The sequence below is a fragment of the Sceloporus occidentalis genome, unplaced genomic scaffold (genome assembly GCF_023333645.1).
Source record: "Sceloporus occidentalis isolate IW3139 unplaced genomic scaffold, rSceOcc1.0.p SCAF_249, whole genome shotgun sequence".
NCBI classification, from domain to species: Eukaryota; Metazoa; Chordata; class Lepidosauria; order Squamata; family Phrynosomatidae; genus Sceloporus; species Sceloporus occidentalis.
Window position 1 is genome coordinate 558832 of NW_028317229.1, and position 22367 is coordinate 581198.

Here is a 22367-nt window from a genome sequence, read left to right on the forward strand (position 1 = left end):
TAAAAAGACGCAGAAGTGAGGTGGAAAGCGGTGTTACTGCGAAAAAATATCGGAGCCTCCTCCCCATGACGCCCTCCGGCTTCATCTTCCATTCAGTGCTGGGACAAGGGTCATTTGGAAAAGTCATGTTGGCTTCTGTACCTAGAAGAGATTCTATGGTAGCGGTCAAAATTATCCGCAAGAAAGCCTTAAAGCCCCTGTACCTACTGAAGGAGAGGAGGATCCTGGAGATGGCTCGGGACAGCCCGTTCCTGTGCCACGGATATGCAGGCTTCCAAACACAGACCTGCGTGTTATTCACGATGGAGTATATGGCTGGTGGGAGCCTCCGGTCGTATATGAACAGGGTGGGCCGCCTCCCCGAGACCACAGCTGCATTTTATTCGGCTGAATTAATCTGCGGCATCCAGTTCCTCCACGCTCAGGGACTTATACACCGAGACCTGAAGCCGGACAACATCTTGCTTGACGGAGAGGGCCACGCCAAGATCTGCGATTTTGGACTTGTTGCAGAAGGCATTTTCGGAGCAGCAGAGACAAAAGGACGCTGCGGAACATTCATGTACATGGCCCCCGAAATACATCTAAAGCAAGCATACGGTGTTGCCGTGGACTGGTGGTCTTTTGGGGTGATTCTATTCCACATGCTTAACGGAAGGTTACCGTTCTATCACGGTAATTGCAAGAAGGCAGCGTTGGATTCCATTGTAAATGGAAGCCCTCGGAATGTCAAAGACATCTCCGAAGACGCTGCGGACATCCTAAAGCATCTTCTGATGAAGGATCCTCAGCATCGCCTCTGGATCACGGGGTGTATCAGGCGGCATCCGTTCTTTCAGGACATTAATTGGGAGGATATAGAGAGCCGCCGTTCCACTCCCCCGTACCGGCCGACATCAGCATCAGATCTCCGCTTGCGGACACTTCAGGAGATTCCATCAGTCTTGTTGAGCACAGAGGACTCGTCCTCTTCATCTTCATCGTCCTCTTCCTCGTCATCGAGCAGCCAGAGTCTTTCTGGCTTTTCCTTTGTGACTCCAGACTGGATGGCCTGAAGGATGGACTAAGCCCTGGCCGAGTGTATCAAGAGTGTTTCCAAATAACATCATAAAATCAGAATAAATTCGAGAAACACCTACATTTTTATGTTATTGTTTCCTTTGTGTTGTATAACTTTAGGTGCCATTGCCCACAGGATGCTCTACATTGGTATGACCTCACAAGAGAGCTTCTGCTTCAATGACATCATAAACAGAGAATATATTGTAATTTATGGAGACAGGAATGAAACTGAATTTTAAGTAATTCACTTAATGTAGCCCCAATCTAACTTCATTCATGTGATATCAGAACCAATAATTCTTTATTTTTAAAGGTTTCTATTTTTCCATAATTAGCAAATTACGGATTCTGTAATGTCTTCCGCTACTCGATGTTTGTTCAGTCTTCGATTCCTTAGCATGTTTTTAATAACGTTAAAGTACTAATCCCTCACGTCCTTCCTCGGCTGAGCCTGGTATCATCGAGTGACACATTTTGGGGGCCACATCCCTCCTATATGTATACATTTAACTAGATTTTAATATTGACAAATCCATAAGGTGTCATTCTATTACCCTGACGTGTAAACCAGTAACAATGTAATACAATGTGTCACCTTATTACATCACAACTTCTTGCTGTTGCACATTAGACCAATAGCTTGCAATCGCCAAACAGAGTTAACAGGAGTCATCGCTAGCATTTAGCCTTAATCTCTACCTAGACGTCTGTAAAATAGGCATATTAAGGGTCAGGTCTTAAGAAACATTTTGGTTTAGTGGCCTTTTAATAAGAAATCTGTATATACAGATAGTAATATATATATATATATATATATATATATATATATATATATTCAAACCACCTCTGATGTTTCCTGCAGATTTAATTAGCATTTGCTCAGTGTCTCTGCTATCACGATTAGCACAACCTGAGCTCATGAGAGTAGAAACAGTCCACTTAACTTCTGAAGAACCCGTGCAGTACACGTATCCTCAAGATCGAGCTATCATGAAACAAGTACACTACTTTTAACTGTTCCTCACTGTATGTTTTTTATACCAGTTCGTCCCTCGCTCAAGCACCGACCAAAACAAATCTGCAGGACACAACCGGTAGACAAAACGTCTCAAGCTTTACGAGGCTCTAATTCAACAAAACCATCAGAATTTCTGTAATACATTTGAAATTCAACATTTGGTGTTTGTGCATTTTGGGACCCAAATCCAATCAGTTTATAGCCAGTGAATTCGCTGACTTTACACTTTTCCAGAGTTATGTCCCCGACGGGACTCAAGAGCTAATTTTGCAAATAAATAAATGAACCTCTAGCTAGCGAAAAACAGCCGAATTTGGTGATTCTTTCAGTAATGACTGTAGCAGGGTTCCATATGTCATTTTATTTGTCCTGCTTACGTTGGAAATCTAGAAGCTCTTTCTTGAGTTCTACAAACCGAAATGGAATTTTATTTTAGGAAACGAAACAATATTATTTCCTACCTCCATTTCTTCATCCAAGGCCAATGGTCAGCGATGCCTTCTAGAATAACCGGCTTCTGTAAAGTCAAGACGTTTTCTTTGAAGTATTCTAAAGAAGGGCAGCGGAGCTTTGGGATCCCCCGCTCTAAATCCAAGTCAAGGATGAGCGAATGACACCTTTTCTGTCACTAGAGAGAACATGAGTTACAGAAAATTACCGACATGCAAAAGATGAAGACAACAACTTTGTATCTGCCTCCCTTAATGCTGGGCTGGTTAGAGGGAGATTGAGATCTCTCCAACCTGCCCTGCTCAGCAGGCTCCCTCTGTAGGTCTACCCAAACCAGTGCTCATCGTGCCCAGATATGGACTGCACTGAACCAACACGAGCACTGGTTTGGGTAGCAGGCGTTCACGGGGACAACTGCCCAGTGTGCCCGAGCATTAAGACAGCACTGTATATAGCGCGGGGGGGGGGGGTTAAACTACTGTATACAGCACTGGGGGGGTTATATTACTGTATACAGCGCTGGGGGTTATATTACTGTATACAGCGCTGAGGGTTATATTACTGTATACAGTGCTGGGGGTTATATTACTGTATACAGAGCTGGGGGGTTATTACTGTATACAGCGCTGGGGGGTTATATTACTGTATACAGCGCTGGGGGGGTTATATTACTGTATACAGCGCTGGGGGTTATATTACTGTATACAGCGCTGGGGGTTATATTACTGTATACAGCGCTGGGGTTTATATTACTGTATACAGCACTGAGGGTTATATTACTGTATACAGCGCTGGGGGTTATATAACTGTATATAGCTCTGGGGGATTATATTACTGTATACAGCGGGGGGGGTTATAAATGTATACAGTGCAGGAGGGGGGTTATATTACTGTATATAGCCCTCCTTTATAGCCTCCTCCATTGTAATGGAATCTGAGCAACCTGATTGGTGTTTCCATAAGAACCATTATTAGAACCATTTGGTTACCACCATTAGCGAGTTACGGCGACAGGATCTGCGGCTTTTACAGGGTTAATAAGTCTTAGACAAAAACACCTGCAGTGCTCACCACTCTGGTACTTAACGGGTTAAACAGACACCTGTAGATCCTAACATTTGCAGTAAAATGTAATTTTTTGCGATTAGTTTAAATAATGTATAAATAATTTTAATTTGCGGAATCAGTTTCCCCTGAAATTAACGTGCATCCGGTAAACCAGATGAGGCCCCATTGCTTGGTTGCTACACCTCCTTGTTGGCTTTTTCTCTGTGTGCTGTTCCCACAACCCAAAGGCTGGCGCAACCTTTAAAATATAAGCCTGCGCGACTCCATATTGAAAAAGAAAAAGGATTTTGGGATTTGGTTCTTCGTCTATACAGAGGCTATGCAGGTATTGACTGTCCCTGCCTATACAGAGGCTACCCAGGCCTTGCCTATACAGAGGCTACCCAGGCCTTGCCCATACAGAGGCTACGCCTATACAGAAGCTACGCAGGCCTTGCCGATACAGAGGCTACGCAGGCATAATTTATTTATTCAACCCATGCACCATTATCGTCTCTATATTTCGCATCCCATTAATTTTGGTGTTAACAATTTTTGTGGCTCAGTCCCGCCAACCTAGAAATATGGTAAATAACAATTTTATTTTACCGGCGTCTACAACTCTCCCCTCAAAAAAACAGAAAAAACCCTCCTGATAGCTTTAAAAAACATAAATAATTTCAATTACCATTTAAACATAAAAACCCTATTTTTATTATGATGATGTAACGATTGTTATGGCGCCCTCATATTCCGCAGTTTAGTCAAGGGTCCCTTTCCAGGCCGGAAAGCTGCGCGCCCCTCGCCTCACTGATGCCGGGAGGGGCGGGGATTGGTGAGGGGAGGAACCCTAGGAGCCAGAGAGGCACGTGACCAGGTGGAGGGTGGGGATTGGCTACCGCGTCGGTGAGTGTCACCGTGTGTGTCACCCCCTCAGCATCTACAGCCCGGCCGGGCCTGTCCCCCCAGCACCCACCGGGGCTCCCCCCAGTCACCGGTCGCCGCACACAGCGGGGAATGACAGTGAGTCACCATGATGGAAGGTAAGAGGCCTGCGGCATCCCTCCCGTACATACCAGAGACCACCAGACCTTGCGGCATCCCCCAGTATATACCAGAGACCACCAGACCTTGCGGCATCCCCCAGTATATACCAGAGACCACCAGACCTTGCGGCATCCCCCCACGCCCCGTATATACCGGAGACCACTAGACCCTGCGGCTTCTCTGAGAGAGGGACAGGGAGCAGCATCCCTCATCCGGCCTGCATCCCTCATATACCAGAGACCCAGATCCTCCCTGCATCCCTGAGAGAGGGGCGGGGAGCAGCATCCAGTATCCCGCATCCCCTCATAACCCGCAGACCACCACAGCCTGCCTGCTTTCCGTATACCAGAGACCACCTTCACCCTCCATATACTACAGACCTTATCTGCATGCCTCTTATCCACAGACCACCCAAACAATGTATGCATCCCCCCCATACACCAGAGACCCAAACCCTGCCTGCACTCCTAACCAAAAGCCCCCCTTAACCACATCCCGACAATAGTCCACACCCTGCCCTGCCAGCACCCCCACGATAGTGGACACTGTGCACCAACAGTACCCCCTATAGCCCATGCCATCCCCACGTTGGATTCCCCACCTAGTAGCCCATCTCTTGCCTTGTTAGTTCCTCCTCAGTAGCCAACACCCATCCCCCAGTAGCCCATGTATTGACTGCACCCTCCTAATAGCCCACACAGTGTCCCAATAGCGCATACTGTGCCCCAGTGGCAGTGCCCCAAGGAGCCCAATCCATGCCCCAGCAGCACCCGCAAATAGCCCACACCGTGCACCAGACACCCCTGTAGTAGCCCATCTCATGCCCAGATTGCACCCTCTAATAGCCCACACTGTGCCCTGTCTGCATGAACAAATGTCCCTCCAGCATCCCTTGCTGATAAACCCCCTCTTCCATCTCTAGATTGTAAACTTTTGCCACCTGTGCCCTCTTAATCTAATCTATTGGCTCATCCTAGTCTGGCAGTTCTAGTTTAGTCATTCCTCTTGAATGTAGGGACTGTAAGAAGCGCTGCAGGAATTGTTAGCTCTATAGAAATAAAAGCTAATAATAATTAAGGTCCTACTACCGTGACCCACATCCCTATATCCCCCCCATCCCTATATCCCCCCCATCCCTATATCCCCCCCATCCCTATATCCCCCCCTTAAAACCTGTATTCTCCAAGATCACCATGGGAACGAATGCAACATTTCAGATAGCCGTTTCGGATTCCGCTCTAAACTCTGTGAAGTTTTACGTTTGTGAATAGAACCCACGTACCCCGCGTGCAGTCGGCAGCCCTCTTATCCCACAATGCTTTGCCAACAGCCCCTGACACACCTCCCCCTCATCAACTGCCCCTCCTGCGTGTCCTACCTGCACCATGCAAGCGGCACCCTCCAGCCCCCCGATTCCATCTTTAATTTATTTAAGTTCACCATTTATGACTGTTTCGGTTTATTAACCGTTCGGCATACTAAAGGTGCGTACTGTAGCAGTGTAAGGGTTAAAGAGGTGAACCCCACCCCCTCTGTCCAAGACACCCAACCATCTCCAGATCATGTATAAAAAGCCAATTCGCTTTCGCTACCTTCAAGTACCCCGATGCCCACCATGCGGTGCCTGGCAGCCATCATCACACGTGAGATATGCTAACACTTATTCTATGCTGGGGAATTTATCTCTGGTTTTCTTTTTAATTGAAATTATTAAATTGTGTGTTAATTTAGCGAGACCCCATCCCCCTCCCTTTAGGTCTGCCTTAAACTGAGGTGTGATTTTCGATACTACGTCCCATTTTAAGTCCTTGATACTTTACTTGAGCTCGAGTCCTTATATCACGTTAACGCTTCCTGGAGCCAATGAAAGCTGCGCGTTTCCGTGTAAAAGACACCTGTTTGGGGGGTTAAACAATGTCCTCAAACGACCGATCCTTGGGATTCAATCCTACAGATCATGTGGCTTTAACACAGGTGGATCCCTTTCTGGAACTACTGATTGGTCCAGCTGTCATCATCCTGCGCCGTTGCGTGTGCTGAGGGCATGGTTTTAGACATATTACTGATTTGAAACAAGATTTTATAGTAAAATATCAATTCACTGACTTGCCTTTTTTGTCTAAATAATGGGAAGCCCTTTCTGCGGTGTATTAAACGCAGCGTTACCGATTTATTATAACATAAATATTTTTATTTTTTTTTCCGACAAATGTTATAAGAGCCGGTCCCTCTTCTCCTGTATCGATATGTTATAACATGTGTTAATGTTACTTTGTTTAAAAAATTTTGTTACATTGTAACAGCGCTACAGACTCTGCAGGCGCTATTGATACATTTAATGTAATCTCTCCTATCTCTGCTGGAGAACTCCTTTTCTGCTGACTTATCGTAAGGCCTTACGAAGTCCTGGGTCGGTTTGGATTAAGGATGTGTTTGTCCACCAGCCCCCCTCTATCCCCCTCATCTATACATCTGAGACCCCCACAGCCATGCTGAGCAAACATGCGCATCTGTCCAGGGACTCTGATTGTTCCAAAGCCTGAGTATTCCGAGGAAATCAGCTTTCCTTACCCTCTGCCTTAGCTGTTTTATCAATGACTTTCACATAAGCCTCGCTCCTGTGCGGGCCAATAGGAAGCTGCGTTGCCATCAAAGTTGGCTTGGCAGCATCCAATGACGTTGCACCGGTGGCCATCTTTGATATGTGATATATGATCTGTGAATGAATGAAGATTCTTAGTGGAATGCTCTTCAGACGCCCGCTCTGCGATGTGCTGCAGGCTTCTCCGAGATACATTTGATTGCTACGGCTGTATAGACTTAGGGTTCGGAGAATGTACGTTCCGCCGTCCCACAAGCGTTTGGTTACTGCAGGGTTACATGCTTAACGCGACAATCTATATTCAACCTCAACTCTAACGAGACTTTCTGTCCGCGCTCATATCGCGTCTTTTGATGCTAAAAGTAGCAACTTTGGCCTTTTTTTTGCTATTTCGCAGATTTTTTCACAAAGTAAGATAGGGTCTCTTCCACAGCAGACTGGCCTTAAGGGTAAACTAGTTTTCTTTGACGGAGAATGCGTTAGGTGGAACAGCCTCCCAGCAGAAGTGGTAGAGGGTAATACAGCGAGGGGATTAAACATGCATGGGATAGACATACGGCTCCTGAATCTTAGACGAGACCAACGACTGATTAAGGTTTGAGTCTTTACAGCAGGAGAAACGGTACAGACTAGACGGGGGCCGGATGGGGCCAATCTGCTGGCGGGTTCTGTGTCTCTGGTAGTCTTTTTATGATGGCGTTATCCCAAAATGTGTCCTGGCTGAGATGTTTTATCATTTAGTGGTTGCAGTGAGCGGCAGATCACCGCGTTGCCCCCTGCAGAGGGTATAACTGAGTAGTGGATTCCCTTTTCCCGGAAAGGCCTGCCAACTGCGGCGGTTCCTGTAATAATGTATCCCAGACAGGGTAGCCGTTCCGTAGTAAAAGCCCCTGTTGGGGTCACTCCAGCCTATTTGGCGCGGCAGATCTGGGTGTGTTGACAACGATCAGAGTCCAGAATTCTCGCTCTTTGCTTTCTTATCTGCCGTATTTCACAATTCTTTCCGTTTGTTTTCAAGGTGACTGCACCCTGTTGTCAAAAATCACTTTACTTGTTCGAGTGTCACTTTTTCCCATAAAAATTGTTTTTCTAAGGCAGATAACATTTGCGACAGGTAATCAATAACAAGCAGCACCGCTCCTTCATCTGCGAAATCAGTTCTGGGCATCGGTGAGTGTACGTCGGTCACTCGCATTAACCATAGACAGAGAGACGTCGTGAACTTAAAGGGGCAGTAATGCCACAATCTGTGTTCAATCTTTCCTTCAGTTGGACTATCACTCCCACCACCCTCAGCCATTTACCCCATGGTTAACACACACAGCTCTTTAAGGGAAACCCATGGAAATATCCTCTTCCTTGAGCAAACCCCCCCCCCCAGCGCTGTATACAGTAATGACGCCGTACCTTGACAAAAACCTGTTTTGTTTTTTTTCCATTTTGTCCCAATAAACATCCTTTTATCTGCAGATCTGGAGCCGCCGTTGCTGTCAGTCATGTGATATTTTGGGTGACTTTCCCGGCTCAAACTTCACACTGGGCTGATGCTTCATGCTAATGAAGTCCGTTCCTCCATAGACTTTCATTAATCATAGTCTGGCTGGGTGATTAAGACTGAGCTATTCTAGTCAGGGTGTCTAGTAGATTGGGAATCAGATAACAGAGTGAGAACTCGTACAAATGACTGATATGCGGCTGGCTGAAAACATTTATATTATGGGGCAAAAACTACAATTTAAGACAAAACTAACCACTATTTTTAAAAAATTTATTTTAATCTGACGCTAATGAGAAAAGAAACAGTGGGAGCGGCGGTTTAACAAATCTCAAGAATCTTTATAGTTGGTGCCGGTGTGAGAACAAAACAAATTCCGTGGCATATAGTTGAGATACAGAAGTTTAATGATGGTTGTAAATATTTAATGCAAACTTTGACGTCATTCCTGTTCACCTCTCGTGGTTATGTATAGATTTTTTTTTTTATTGCTAATTGATCGTTATTAACCATATCTAAAGGTGCACTGATCTTGTTCCACTTAAATAAAAAAACAAAGTTTACCTCTTGTGTAATACACCCTCTAGATTGTAAGCTCCTGTGTGCAGGGCCCTTTTTACCCGTTTCTGTAATCATGCCCTGATGCGTGTCCCCCCCCCCCCCCGTGTCCTGACGCATGTTCCCTTACCACGCATGCATTACCTGCATGAAATGCGATCTGTCAGAGGGTCTTTGATTATGTGAAACGCGCCGGGCAGCTTATCGTCCTTTCTTTTCCTGCTTTATTCTGAGGAATCATTCATAAAATGGAAAAAATGTTTAGAGAAAAATGCTAACCATGCTGCTTTGTGGGAAAAAACCTTTTTTTTTATGGATGGATAATCTGGTCGTTATGTAAACTTGAGCGAGTGTGAATTGTTTGCCTCCCTTTGCCGGTGTTTTAGGGTTTTTTTGGGGGGTTTTTGCTTGCATTGAAGCTCTATAGCCTGTGTTTGCTGGAGACTCCATAAATTTGGATGTGAAGACTTTAAAATATAAAGTATCAAGAACTAGATTTTCAAATCACCCGGTAACGCACATGGAAGCGGGACGACGTGAAAGTTTAAAGGTACCGCTCGGCAATCGTATGCGTTAAAGGGCATATTTTGGCTGAATCTGGTTCAAATATTTGGTTAGTGACCCCGATTTTCATTCTTCTTTGCATTCATTATTAATCAGTCAGCGCATTGAGTTACACTCTGCAGGGGCAAAACTCAGGGCGAGATCTGCGGGGGGGATTACACTATCCAAAAACTGGAACCGTCCTGCGCTGCCGAAGAGCTGCGAAGGGGACAACCAGTGCCAATGGGGGGGAATAAATAAATACAAATAAAACTAAATAATATAACAACAGGGCAATAATTTGGAAAAACTCAGTTGTTCCAATGAAGAGCACCGTAATTTATTTCTCTGGCTAAAATCAGGACCATGGACATCTCCCGCTGACTCCTCCGCCGTCGGCTCAAACCAAACCCTTGTTAGAAATGTCTTCTAACGCAAGCGGGCGGCCGGTGACACGCTGTATGAGGACAGGCTGAAGATTTCCCTGCGAGGGGGACCCGCTATGTCTTATACACCAGTCACTGCATGTGCCCTGTGAATCTATGAAACAGGGTAATTAATACCATCGCTGGGGTGGGAACCTGGATGTCTTAAGCACTATTACGCAGAAGCATCTTTGCGGCACTGGAAAGAACACACTTTTTGAGTGGTAGTTGTGTTATATACACACCTGGTTGACTGTAATAGACACATAGAAATTGCCGGCAGATCGGCCCCCATCCGGCCCGTCTGGTCTGCCCGTTTTTCCCCCCGTGCTGTAAAGACTCAAACCTTAATCAGTCGTTGGTCTCATCTCAGATTCAGGAGCCGTATGTCTATCCCATGCATGTTTAGAACGGGGTCTCCATGGCTGGTTGAATGAAAATCTTTTGGATGTGCATGCGCGTCTTCAGGCCCTTCGCACACAATAGCTGTACTGGGACTTCTTGGCCTACATAATGTCTGTGTCGGGTATATATATCGTACCCCGTAGGATTAACTGGAAGACATTTAGTTTCTAAAACACAATCCGTGTTCAGTATTATTATGTACAGATTCCTTAGAATTCCTTCATAAAAAAAAAATCTAATATTTGTAAATCCTGGTTAAAAAAATAATGTTCATTATCTATCATATTTGTGCCTTAACAGAAGCTCCCATTTCTATTGTATTGGGGTTTTATCGTAAGTAATTATGGTGCAAAGTTTGAAAAAAAGCTCTTATCGCTATGGCAACAAATGGATTTTTTTCAGCAGGAACATTTTTGTTTTTTAATTTTCTTCTTAAGTGACTAAAACGCTATATTTAATACATGAGGAATGGGGTACTTGGGCACGTGCTCTGTCGTGTTCTGTCTATTTGTATCTTCAAGTGTGGTTGTCGAATGCAGAATATTCACCATTGTTGTTGCATCTTTGATAACATGATGTTCAGACACAGAAAGAATCACATGACGCCAATATTCATGAAAAAGGCTTACAAATAACACCATTTCCATTAGTTGACCCCACAATTTGCTAATTAAATCTCATCTCTCCTTATTTAGAAAAACAGAATCTGCCGGCAGATCGGCCCCATCCGGCCCCCGTCTAGTCGCCCGTTTCTCCTGCTGTAAAGACTCAAACCCTAATCAGTCGTTGGTCTCGTCTTAGATTCAGGAGCTGTATGTCTATCCCATGCGTGTTTAAAACCCTCACTGTATTACCCTCTACCACTTCTGCTGGGAGGATGCTCCACTTATCTACCACTCTCTCAGTAAAGTAAAACTTCCTGGTGTTAGATTCTGGCCTCATGTTCTAACATTCCTCCTCTTCTTGAAATACATTTTTCCTCTCTCATTGCTCCTCCAAGCCGGACATATTGAGATTAGTCTTTCCTGGTTTTATTTTTGATATTGGATTTTCTGGTTCAGTTGGGTTGAAGATGTAATGGGGTTTGGACAAAAGTTCTGCCGCTGTGGTCTTGTATCCTACCCCTGAATGTACTTCTTTGGATAAGATAAGGAGCTGGTGCTGATCTGTTTTGTGTTCCGCTCCGGTGCTAATCTTGTAATAAAGTTGTGTGAACCATTTACGGATTTTTTTAAAAAAACCCAAAAAAACTTATTTTTGTTGGGAATAACTAAATCCCATTTTTTTATAAAGTCAATTCTTTATTTTAGATACAAATCTCCATTTATTTTTCTAGTAAAAATATTCCAGCCAATAAAACAAAGAAGAAAAGGTGTCCTGTGACAATTCTGAAGATGCAGGTTATAAATAGTTAATTCAATTAAATAGAATCCTCGATTGCTACATTGTAATGTGTAATGTCTAATTCAGTCCGAGGATAATAAGGAGTTCAAGTATGTGGGGGGGGTTCAGCCCCCAAAATATCCCTGATATTACTTATTAACCCTTAAGGTCCTGGATGTTCCTTCTACAGGGATATAGGTCGGCTAGGATGAAAGGATGCAGTCGGAATGGTGCTGGACAGAAAGTTCAATTTATAAGAAGAATGTTTAGAAGCCATAATGTCCAAACCTTGTGAGAGGGACAGTCATTGGCCATTGGTCGTCTTTTCCATTTGCCTATTTTCTTCAAGGATCCTTAGAATTTGTCTTAATTGTCAGGACGTTATCTGATTTGTAATTTCTTGCAGTTGCTTGTTTTGTCGCCTTTTAGTAGATAGGCCATCAGTTTCTATTCTGGGCTAAAGAACTCATCGGGTTTCATTTTAAGGGAGAGTAACCGAGGGAAAACTGTAGCTGGGGTACTAGAAATTAAATCAAACCCATCGCTCTGTAATGTGTTGATTTAGGGCAAATATGGGCCAAAGTGCCAAGTTCCTTACGTTTCCTCCAACAGATTGCGGAGCTGAAAAAACCCATAGGTGCCAACCATACCGGAACTAAGTACCATCTACTGCTAAAGTTCATGTTTTGCCCTAAAAGTTTTATATTCTCACGAGCCTGTCTCCAGAGTTATACCCCAAAATTTTCCCCGATTAATTTGTAGGGGTTTGGGTGGGCTTTCTATTAATCGATGGGGCTTATAGGCCAAAGGCATTTATCTTGGCCCGCTAGGGATTGTTTACATGCTTGCAGGAGGATCTTATTCACTAAAATTCATAAGAATCGCTATAACGAACTACATGAATTTCTTGGAACTTCTCACGAGCCTGGAATTCGGTTGTTCTCTAACTTTTTGCTGTGATGCATTGTGGCGAAGTCCATCCAGTAGGACAAGCTGTCAGGATCTCCTTACTGCCTAACCGCAAAACTGTCAAAGCGATTGACCCACCTGCGCAGGCGAGAGTTAAAGCAAATCGTTTTGAGCGTTCATAAGGTTAAAGCTTGCGCTGCGGGGGGATCTGTACGGAGAAATCGCTGTAATCGGTGCATTATGCAGCGTTGGATCTTGCCCGGTTCGCCGGTTAACCCCGCTGTGAAGCCTCCTCTGTTCTGGTCTCTAATGAATTAATCTGAAATATTAATGACGGGATTGTGTGTTCCTTCTATACAAACTCCGCTGGGTTGCGTTACATGTTTTCATAGCGTGTTGGGTGCGCGTTCACTGATCTGGGGTGGCGTGCAGTATGAGAAGCGCGTGTCAGGCTTGTAACAATCGTCATGTCTGCTGCATACCTAAAATGACACAAATCTGCTCTCTATTCCGCGTGTTACGCTTGGCTGTGTTTAAAGATGCATTTGGGGAGAAAAAATGCAAAAGAGGGTTCATCGGGATAGATTTCAATGGCAGCAGAATTCCACTAGTTGCTATGGTAACAACACCTTTTAAACTTTATACCAGAATGTCATTCTAACAAATTATTGTTAATCTGGAGCAGGCGCTTCCTACTGAAATAGTATTTTTGTTTGTTTGTTTTGTTGTTTTTAGTATTGTTTTGTAAATTCTAACCTTTGATCATTTTTATTTTTAACCACTTTCCTAGTCCGACCCAATTTTTTTTTTTAAATTAGTTCCTAGAGGTTTCATTGTTTTTCTAATCAGCAGATAGCTCTATTATATAATTTTTTTATTAAAATTGTCGTTAAGGATCCTCGTGACCCCCCCCCCCCTCCAACAATGTCTGCTACAGAACACCCGGGTATCATGTAGAACATCTCGGCAGGGATCCTATATGGCCTGCTTCTCCATGGACCTGTTTGGGAAAACTTTGTAATATATTATATTATTTATATCCTCTCAGCCCCCCCCCCACCCCCCAAAAAAATATTATATTATTTATATCCTCTCAGCTCCCCCCAAAAATGATATATATAATATATATATAGCATTTTTTTTGGGGGGGGGGGGGGGCTGAGGATATAAATATATATATACATATATATATATTTTTATTTTATTTTTTATTTTTTTTGGCTGAAGAAAGAAGTGGGTCACATGGTTATTTTGTATTTCAGGGGAAAAAAAAGAAACATTTAGTATAACAGGAATATAACTTTGGTCTGGGTGCAGCATAAGCAGCGTTTCCACGTTACACTTTAACGCTTTATGAGCCACCACACTACGTACATCCATAGGTACCAGCATGACCTTCCCTACCACCTTGTGCTCATTTTAAACCAAGAATCTTGTCCGTCCTCCAAAGATTGTAAGCTCACAAGAGCAGGGCCCTCCGCTCCCGCACTAGTGTGTTTTAACGTATGTATGTGATAGGTCTACAGTAAACACGGAAGACGTGACTGACGTGGCTCTTTTATCCTTTATTCTTCTTTGTGCTTGGCTTCTAAGTTCTGCTCGTATTTGCTGCGCTCTTACAACGTGGGCCCTGAGTCTTGTGCTTTGAACGATCGCTGTATACCCCGCCATAAGCCTGCTGTGTTTATACGTGGGTTTTCTTTACCGCCTTCAGGACTGAAGAAACGTACAAGGAAAGCGTTCGGAATACGGAAGAAAGAGAAGGACACGGATTCTACGTGAGTATAAAGCCGCTCCTTTCACCCATGCGCAGCATCCTCGCTCGATCCACGCGCCAGCAGCTCCCTGGTCCCGTTCAATAACTCCGCCGGTGTTCTGCTTCTAAGGGAATGTTCCAGATTATATTAAACTCTTCTGTATCTGCGAAGCCAGAGACCTATTTTATTATTTTATCCGTATGCTGGTTTGATCGATATGGTAATTACTACTTTCAAGTGAAGCCTGTGGTTTTATAGCTCATTTACTTGGCCTCGTCACTCAGTTTATCGAAATAAGTCATTATTAGATACGTTCAACGCTCGCCTTATAAATATTACCGCGTTGGTCCGTATGTAGAAAGTACAAACTATTCCGTGATACCATTTATTGACCAATTTTGATGGAGTAAGATGTAGAATCGCATACATTTTCAAGCTGTCAGACGTGTGTCCATCTAAAGAAGGGACTTCTGAGGTCTTGAAAAGTCACTCTGCTTCTTTTACTTTATTACTTTTCCTGAATCGGCTAGTAGATTGGGCTTGCTGTCATCCGATAACGAATTGGGACCTCTAGTTTGTTAAGGAAAGAAACCTTGGCGGCTTTCTGGTCACATAAAAACAACACAGACACTTATAGGAACCCCACCCCCCTGTGTCTATGGCAACAACCTATCAGAGCCCATTCTTGTGTCACATGACAACAAACCAGTGTTCCTGGCAAAAAATGAATATATGAATAGGCAAAGCATTTCTTGATTAGCAAATTATTCCCGGGAAGGGTTTTACTAGAAATGATGTATAACGCTGCATTTAGATATACAAATATTCCATATATTATAAATTGTTCTGAATTTTTTATTCTTTTTTCTTGTAATAGGGGATCACCTGACAGGGAAGGCAGTGTAAGTAAACGTTAATATTTACCGGTGAAATTGCTGCGTGCCTGTTTTCCAATGCATTAGGAAAGCTAAAAGACGGTATTGCTTATAAAAGACGATAATATATCACGAATGAAGAGTACATGATAGCAGCATGTCTGCGGCAGAGGGAAACACGACCAAATAAATTATTATTATTATTATCTTTTATTTAGCGCCAACAAAGTCAAATTGTTATGTTACATACTACTTGTTATCTCCTGTCCACCCATTGTGCAGCGCTACGGAATTTGATGGCGCTATATAAAACAATAAATAATAATAATAAATACAGTCTGAGACAGATAAATCATACCACAGATGCTGTCCCTTTAAATATAGATGGATGTTTGCTCCTGCGCTGCTTAGCGGGAAACCCAAAGTCATGTGCCTCGCGGGCCGCGAATTGCATCATTAAGACAAAATTGACGTTTCCGCATTCTATGCTGTGGTTTTGCTGAACGATCGTCCCGTCTCCCAACCTTTTCTCGTTTTGTATTGTTTTTTTTTATTGTTTTTGGCTCTGTATGTACTTTGTGTCCATTAAGATGTTTCTGCCATCACACTTGTCCTGTTTGGTGCCATCAGCTGTCTGATCTTGGAGGAGTTTGGCACTTTCAGGAAAAGATAAAAAACAATTATTCAGAACGTGCAACTAAATGTAAATGATTATCACTGGAACGTTTCATGTTTTTATCCACGTTTTTATATATATATATGTTATTATTACAGAAGAAGTCCAATGGTGCTCCTAACGGATTCTATGCAGAGATTGACTGGGAACGATATGTGAGTATGGGACCCCAAAATGGGGCACGAGGATCCTTACTGATATCGCCCTAATGCAAACTGTTGGGGTGTGATTAGAGGCGAGGATGGGGCAGGACCATGGGCTTTCCTTGGTACCTTGTATCACATTGACAAAGAATGCTGTTATATGATGTCATATGTCAGCGCTCAGCATCAATGGCCCACGAGGGGGGATGTGACTGACGTTTTCAGCTATAGGAACGTATACTTCAATTGATTTTATAGCTTGGTGGGCCGGTTGAGGGAGATCATCGAATCTTTCTAACCGGGCCTGATCCCCACTGTCAGCAAAAGCCAGATAGCGGGTTGGCTCAAGGGAACAATGCCTCAAAATTGGAGCTGTAGCGTGGGGGGAAACACGGGACAGTTGGGAGGTGTAAAGAATCATGGGATCGCTGGTATATATATATATATATATATATATATATATATATATATATATCTCTTTTTTTTTTTTTTTTGCTTTTGGCAGAATTCCCCCGAATTGGATGAGGAGGGCTACAGCATCAGACCTGATATGGAACCAGGCGATATCCTTTTGCTAAAAGCTGTTGAAGCGTAGGTTCCCCTTTAAACCGGTTCCTTGCATTCATTCAACCAGTACTCCAATCACTCGGTGTTCCTCCCAAATCCTCTGCTCCCAGAGTAAAGCCCAAAATAGTTTGAATAAATAAAAAGAAACGGTTTTACTAGCCTTGGGTCACCACTGAAAACGCATAATACAACTCCACTCCTTGGTTTCTTGAAGCATTTAAGAGCATACGATGGTTGGAGTTTCTATTTAAAGGAAGATAAGGTCAACCTATTTTAAAACCTTGAGAATGATTTTTAACAATAAAAATGTTTTAGAAGCACCAGGTAGCCGCAGGCAAAAAAACCTCCAAAACTGGAGTAAACGGTACCATATAACATATAATAAGGAACGAGGCTGCGGAAACATGTTAGGCTTTCCTTTTCATATAATGCCTTTTTTGGCTATATTTTGGCAGTACCCCTTTATGGTGTTAACGCTAATTTGCATTATGTGAATATTAACCGTTTAATAGTTTGCAGCTAAATGACTCCTATTTAATTACTGGTTGCACTGGGGAATTAAACTGGGCTTTTAAGGTTCTTTCCCCAACTCTCGTGATAAATCTCTTCTACGAGCTTCTCCCCTGATCTTCATGCTTTTCTCGCTGAAGTTATCATCGGTTTCCCTCCAGATATTCTTTATGGAGCTGCTAAAACTTGCAGAAATAGTAAATAACAGATCTTTCCTCTAAAGGTTTAATCCCATATCGACCTTTTAAGATTTTTAAGAAGCATTTTCGGTGTCTGCACTGTGTATTTGCGGGAAATAACGTGAATAGTGATAATGGGGGGGGCACATCAAATGTACGAACCGCTCTATAAAACATACTCAGAATCCGGTAAATGATCTTTAACCGTCCTTTTACCCAACAACAAAGGCAGGCATTTTTACTCGTCGAGTGAATCGGAGGAAGAGCAGGAGTCGCGCAAGAAATTTAATATTAAGATAAAGCCTTTGCAGGCCAAAGACAGTCTGAAGTGCGCGGCAACCGTGGACGAGCTGAAAGCGTCCATCGGGAACATCGCCCTCTCGCCGTCTCCTGTGGTAGGTGTCTGGGGCCTTGTGGTAACTTTTTATGTTCATGTGTTGGGTGATTTTAAAAACTAAGGCTATGGTGGGTACTGTGTATGCAGGAATTCTGAGTTTTTTAAAAGTGGTTTTGTTGCCGTAGCAACCCGTTGAATGCTTGTAATGCAGAATCACTTTGTATACATGTAAGGCGCATTGGATTTAGGATAAGGATTTCTCCTGCAGCCATAAAAGCTCCTTTTCCCAAATATTATTATTATTATTTATTGTTTGTTTTATATAGCGCCATCAAATTCTGTAGCGCTTAGGTGTGATATTTCTATTTTATATCAGTAGGTTTCTGGCAATGTGCGATCCGTAGGTTTTTGTTTCTGGAAGCTGAAGAGCAAGAAACTCCCATGAAGTTTTGCAGGGGTTCACTTAGTCCTCGTTTCCCGCGTGATTTCCCGGGCCGTAAATCCGGAGTTTGGGGCAGTTGGTGTTGTCTTTTCCTAGCTAGATTTCGGACGCTAGGGGCCGGTACCGGCCTGAGCTGCCGCCAAACGCACCTTACGTGAAGTCATTTAAAAAGCTTGATACAGACACCCGTTTATTGGCACAGAATACAGAACAAAATAGATTTGTGGGGTTTTGGTGCAAATGTTTTTTCTGCTTTCATAAGGAATTTTTCTTCTTAATTTGGTTCATGCGGAGTGAATGTTTGGGGGGGTTATCATTATTTTGTATTGATGTTAGACTACATTATTATGTTGGGTTTTTTTTTGTTTACATGATAGCAAATATAATTCCCTTGAGCATATGGATATTAATGACATCAAATATTTATTTCCCTAGCATTTCTGGTATCCGATATGGGACTAATTTGATGTCATTAGGGGCTGGTTGGGCATCAATAGAGGGGTGGACAGCAGCGGTGGATTTACATTTGACACCAAAAGCCACACCAAATAATCCCACCCCCCCCTGCAGAAGCCATCTACAGGGCGCTAGGGTATGACATCATATGCCAGCGCTCTGTGACTTAAAGGCACCCAGCGCCTCGTAACGCAGTCTATGCCCTACATTCAAAGGGTCTGACAAAGACCAACTGATACATTTCATAAAAGCAATGAATATTTTGTTACATTTAAAACATACAGTTTATGTTGTGGCTGTATCATTATACAATATATATTCATGTTTTTCTAGTTTCAAATACTGTAACAATGACGTCTGAATATTCTGCTTTTTTAAAAAAATATATATATTTTACTTTGTGGGGTTATTTATTAAACTGTAAGGAAAGTTCTATTCACTTTGAATGTTTTAGCAGAAACGACCAAACCCAGGGAGCTTCCTCTGAGAAAGGGGTCCAGCTGGCCTTGTATAAACCATGTTAAAATTGGGGCAGATCTGCCCTATCCGGCCCCCATCTAGTCGGCCGTTTCTCCGGCTGTAAGGACTCAAACCTTAATCAGTCGTTGGTCTTAGATTCAGGAGCCGTATGTCTATCCCGCGCATGTTTAAACCCCTTCACTGTATTAACCCTTACCACTTCTGCTGCGAGACTGCTCCACTTATCTTCCACCCTCTCAGTAAGGTAAAGAGGATCTGTAAGGTGACATCAGGATTTCACCAGTTTAATTATAAATTATACATGGCCAACTCAGCCCTTCCTGCAGGAGATTTGCCGTTAATGCATAATAGGCTTCCTGGTGCTGTCCTGCTTCTGTGGGCGTGGCCTCATCAGGGGGCGGGACTAGTCCTCAGAATCCTTTAGTGCGTTTATAATGGACTCTTATACGCAATTTTAAAAAGATGAGCTGAAGTGCCCCTCCAAGCTCACGGACATTTACCAATAATAGTGTTTTTGTGTAATAACGTATCGGTAGGATGAGCAGGTCCGGGGCCGTCGCTCCCATCTGGGTATAAATAGGATGTGAGTCATGTTTTTATGACACTAAGTGATTTTCTGGAATTTACCGTCATCGCATGTTTCCTGCGCAGGAGTTATTTTGTGTTTTTAATTAGGGTAGACAAAAAAAAATGCCACATTGCTGATGCAGATTGGAGCCTGGGATGATCGAAAAACACAGAACCTGCCCCATCCGGCCCCCATGTACTCTGTCCGTAATCGGTCGTTGGTCTCGATTCAGGAGCCATATGTCTATCCCGCGCATGTTTAATCCCCTCACTGTATTACCCTCTACCGCTTCTGCTGGGAGGCTGTTCCACTTATCTGCTTCCTTATATTACATCTAAGCGCTCTAGTTCTAGATGATAAATGGTAGTGATTTTTGCGCTCTTATGACTAAACGCAGCATTATTCTTCGCCCTGCTGAATAACCAAACCCTTCCCAGAAATCATTATTGGTCTCATTCATAATGTGTGCTGGGAATGTTTAATTGTCACATGACACACAAGGAAGCAATGATAGTTTGTCGCCATAGAAAGTGACAAAGCTGCCAATCAGTAGCAGCGCTCTTGTTTAAACTAGCAGGACCGCTTTGTGCGAGCCGGTGCTGGAACCTGCGCTGTGGCAGGACTAGGAGCCGTGGACCGGGGCCGCCGGTAATAACTAAATGATAAATCTTCAGGTTCCTGAGCAGCAGCTCGCCGGCTATTTTGAGATCTCTGAGAAGCTGCCCGTCCGTCTTTATTATTTGATTATTTTTTTTATTTGATTTTTTTTTTAATTTATTTTTATTTTATCCCTAATTCCCGTTTAATTGATAAGACCCAGACCGGTTCTTTTTTTCTCTCCTCGCTAACAGGAATTTAATTTGGTTTCCAAGCCTGATGTGATCTCGTAATTCTTTCTAATTAGCTGAAGACCTTGGCCGCTTCTTCTTTATCTGCTAATTCCTCCCCGGCAGTTTCCAGACTTTAGAAATATTGCGTCAGCGGGTGCAGCCTTCCAGCTCGCGGATCTTTGGACGTAGAAATATTGCCGGGATTCATTGTGATAAATCGCTTCTGCGCCGCTTCGATACAACAGGTGCAGGATTTCAGGCGTTGCCATGGCAGCTAAATTCATGCATGTCGTTGCCATGGTTATACGCCGTCTTCCGACCTCTGAACGGGTCACGAGCTGTCAGCAGCGGCAGGAATTAAGAATCTACGTAAATGCACCTTTTTAACCCAAAACAAACTGCACTAAACCGTTATCTGAAGCACTGTTTCCTCCACTTTGGTTTACTTTACTGAAGAGGTGGTAGGTAGGTGGAACAGCCTCCCGGCAGAAGTGGTAGAGGCAGTGAGGGAATTTAAACGTGGATAGGGTAGGCAAAGGACTGAGTAACTTAAGAATGCACCAGTTTGCATGCAGTATTTCTTATTGTTTGCTGGGAATGTGTAATTGTTATGGGTGTTGCTATAGAAACCATAGCTAGACTCACTAGAGTTGCACAGAAATAAGTTTAGATAAATATGGATCTCTCCTTCTATAACATGATGTAAAAGTGTTACATTTTGTGTATTTCTTGTGTTAAATTACAACAGCTTTGTTTATCAAATTGTCTCGGTGGACGTTGCGGATTCCGCCAAAGCATCGCCCCCACTTTGGTCATGAGTTCCCATTAAAGTGCCCCAAATTCTCATTAAAGAGACTCCCCAGCCATCATATGCACTTAATTACATATAATCGCTGCGTAGACCCCTTACATTTCCCCCCCCCCCCTTGCAAATGCCTGGGGGATTCTGCAGAATTTATTAAAAAAAAAAAAAAAAAGCATAATTCTAAGCTGCAGAGCAATTTTACTACTGCGTTTAACCCCTGGTGTCCTGCCCAGAGGAGCTCGCCTTCTCTGCAGAATCCCACCCCAAGTGCACCCCCCCCATGCACCCCCGTCCATTATCAGCCTAACACATCCGCATATACTTGATCTGCTCACCGCCAGTCGGTTCCAGACACCTGTGCGCATGTATGGAAAGTGCATACTCAATGAGAGCCCTTTCTTTCCAGTGATTGACAGGTGGTTAGGGAGACTCACAGAGTACACAGTCTGGCTGTCTGGGGCAATTAATTATTTTATAATCCTGAGTGGATCTTTCATACAAAGTATCCAATTGGATTATGAGAGCTGGAACACTTGGGAATGCTTGGGGTCCTCTGCATTAAGTAACCATGTATCATTCCGAACCGACCATGTTTCCAGGCGTTTGCAAGCGTGGTCAGTTTGGATTTAAGGATGGCTTCTGCGATGATTAGAAATAAATGGTTAATATACAATATAAATGTATTTCTTTGTCAAATCCAGATCCCGAGCATAAATATCTAATACCTGCGTCTGTTTTTTATTTTAAAATGCTTCATTATTTAGAGGAAAAGTCCGGTAAGAAATAAGTAAAGACATT

The 22367-nt window shown here is 43.3% G+C and overlaps 1 protein-coding gene across 1 annotated transcript in view; it reads left to right on the top strand.

Annotated features, from left to right (window-relative positions):
- Positions 1-6230: 6230 nt before the first annotated feature.
- The window catches only part of LOC149276047 (SH3-containing GRB2-like protein 3-interacting protein 1), a 33676-nt gene continuing 17539 nt past the window's right edge, over positions 6231-22367 (top strand). Inside the window, exons 1-7 of the mRNA XM_089503975.1 lie at positions 6231-6267; positions 14659-14722; positions 15579-15603; positions 16351-16407; positions 16901-16960; positions 17873-18046; positions 22334-22345. Coding sequence (XP_089360101.1) covers positions 6231-6267; positions 14659-14722; positions 15579-15603; positions 16351-16407; positions 16901-16960; positions 17873-18046; positions 22334-22345 — 429 coding nt within the window. The remainder of the gene's footprint in view (positions 6268-14658; positions 14723-15578; positions 15604-16350; positions 16408-16900; positions 16961-17872; positions 18047-22333; positions 22346-22367) is intronic.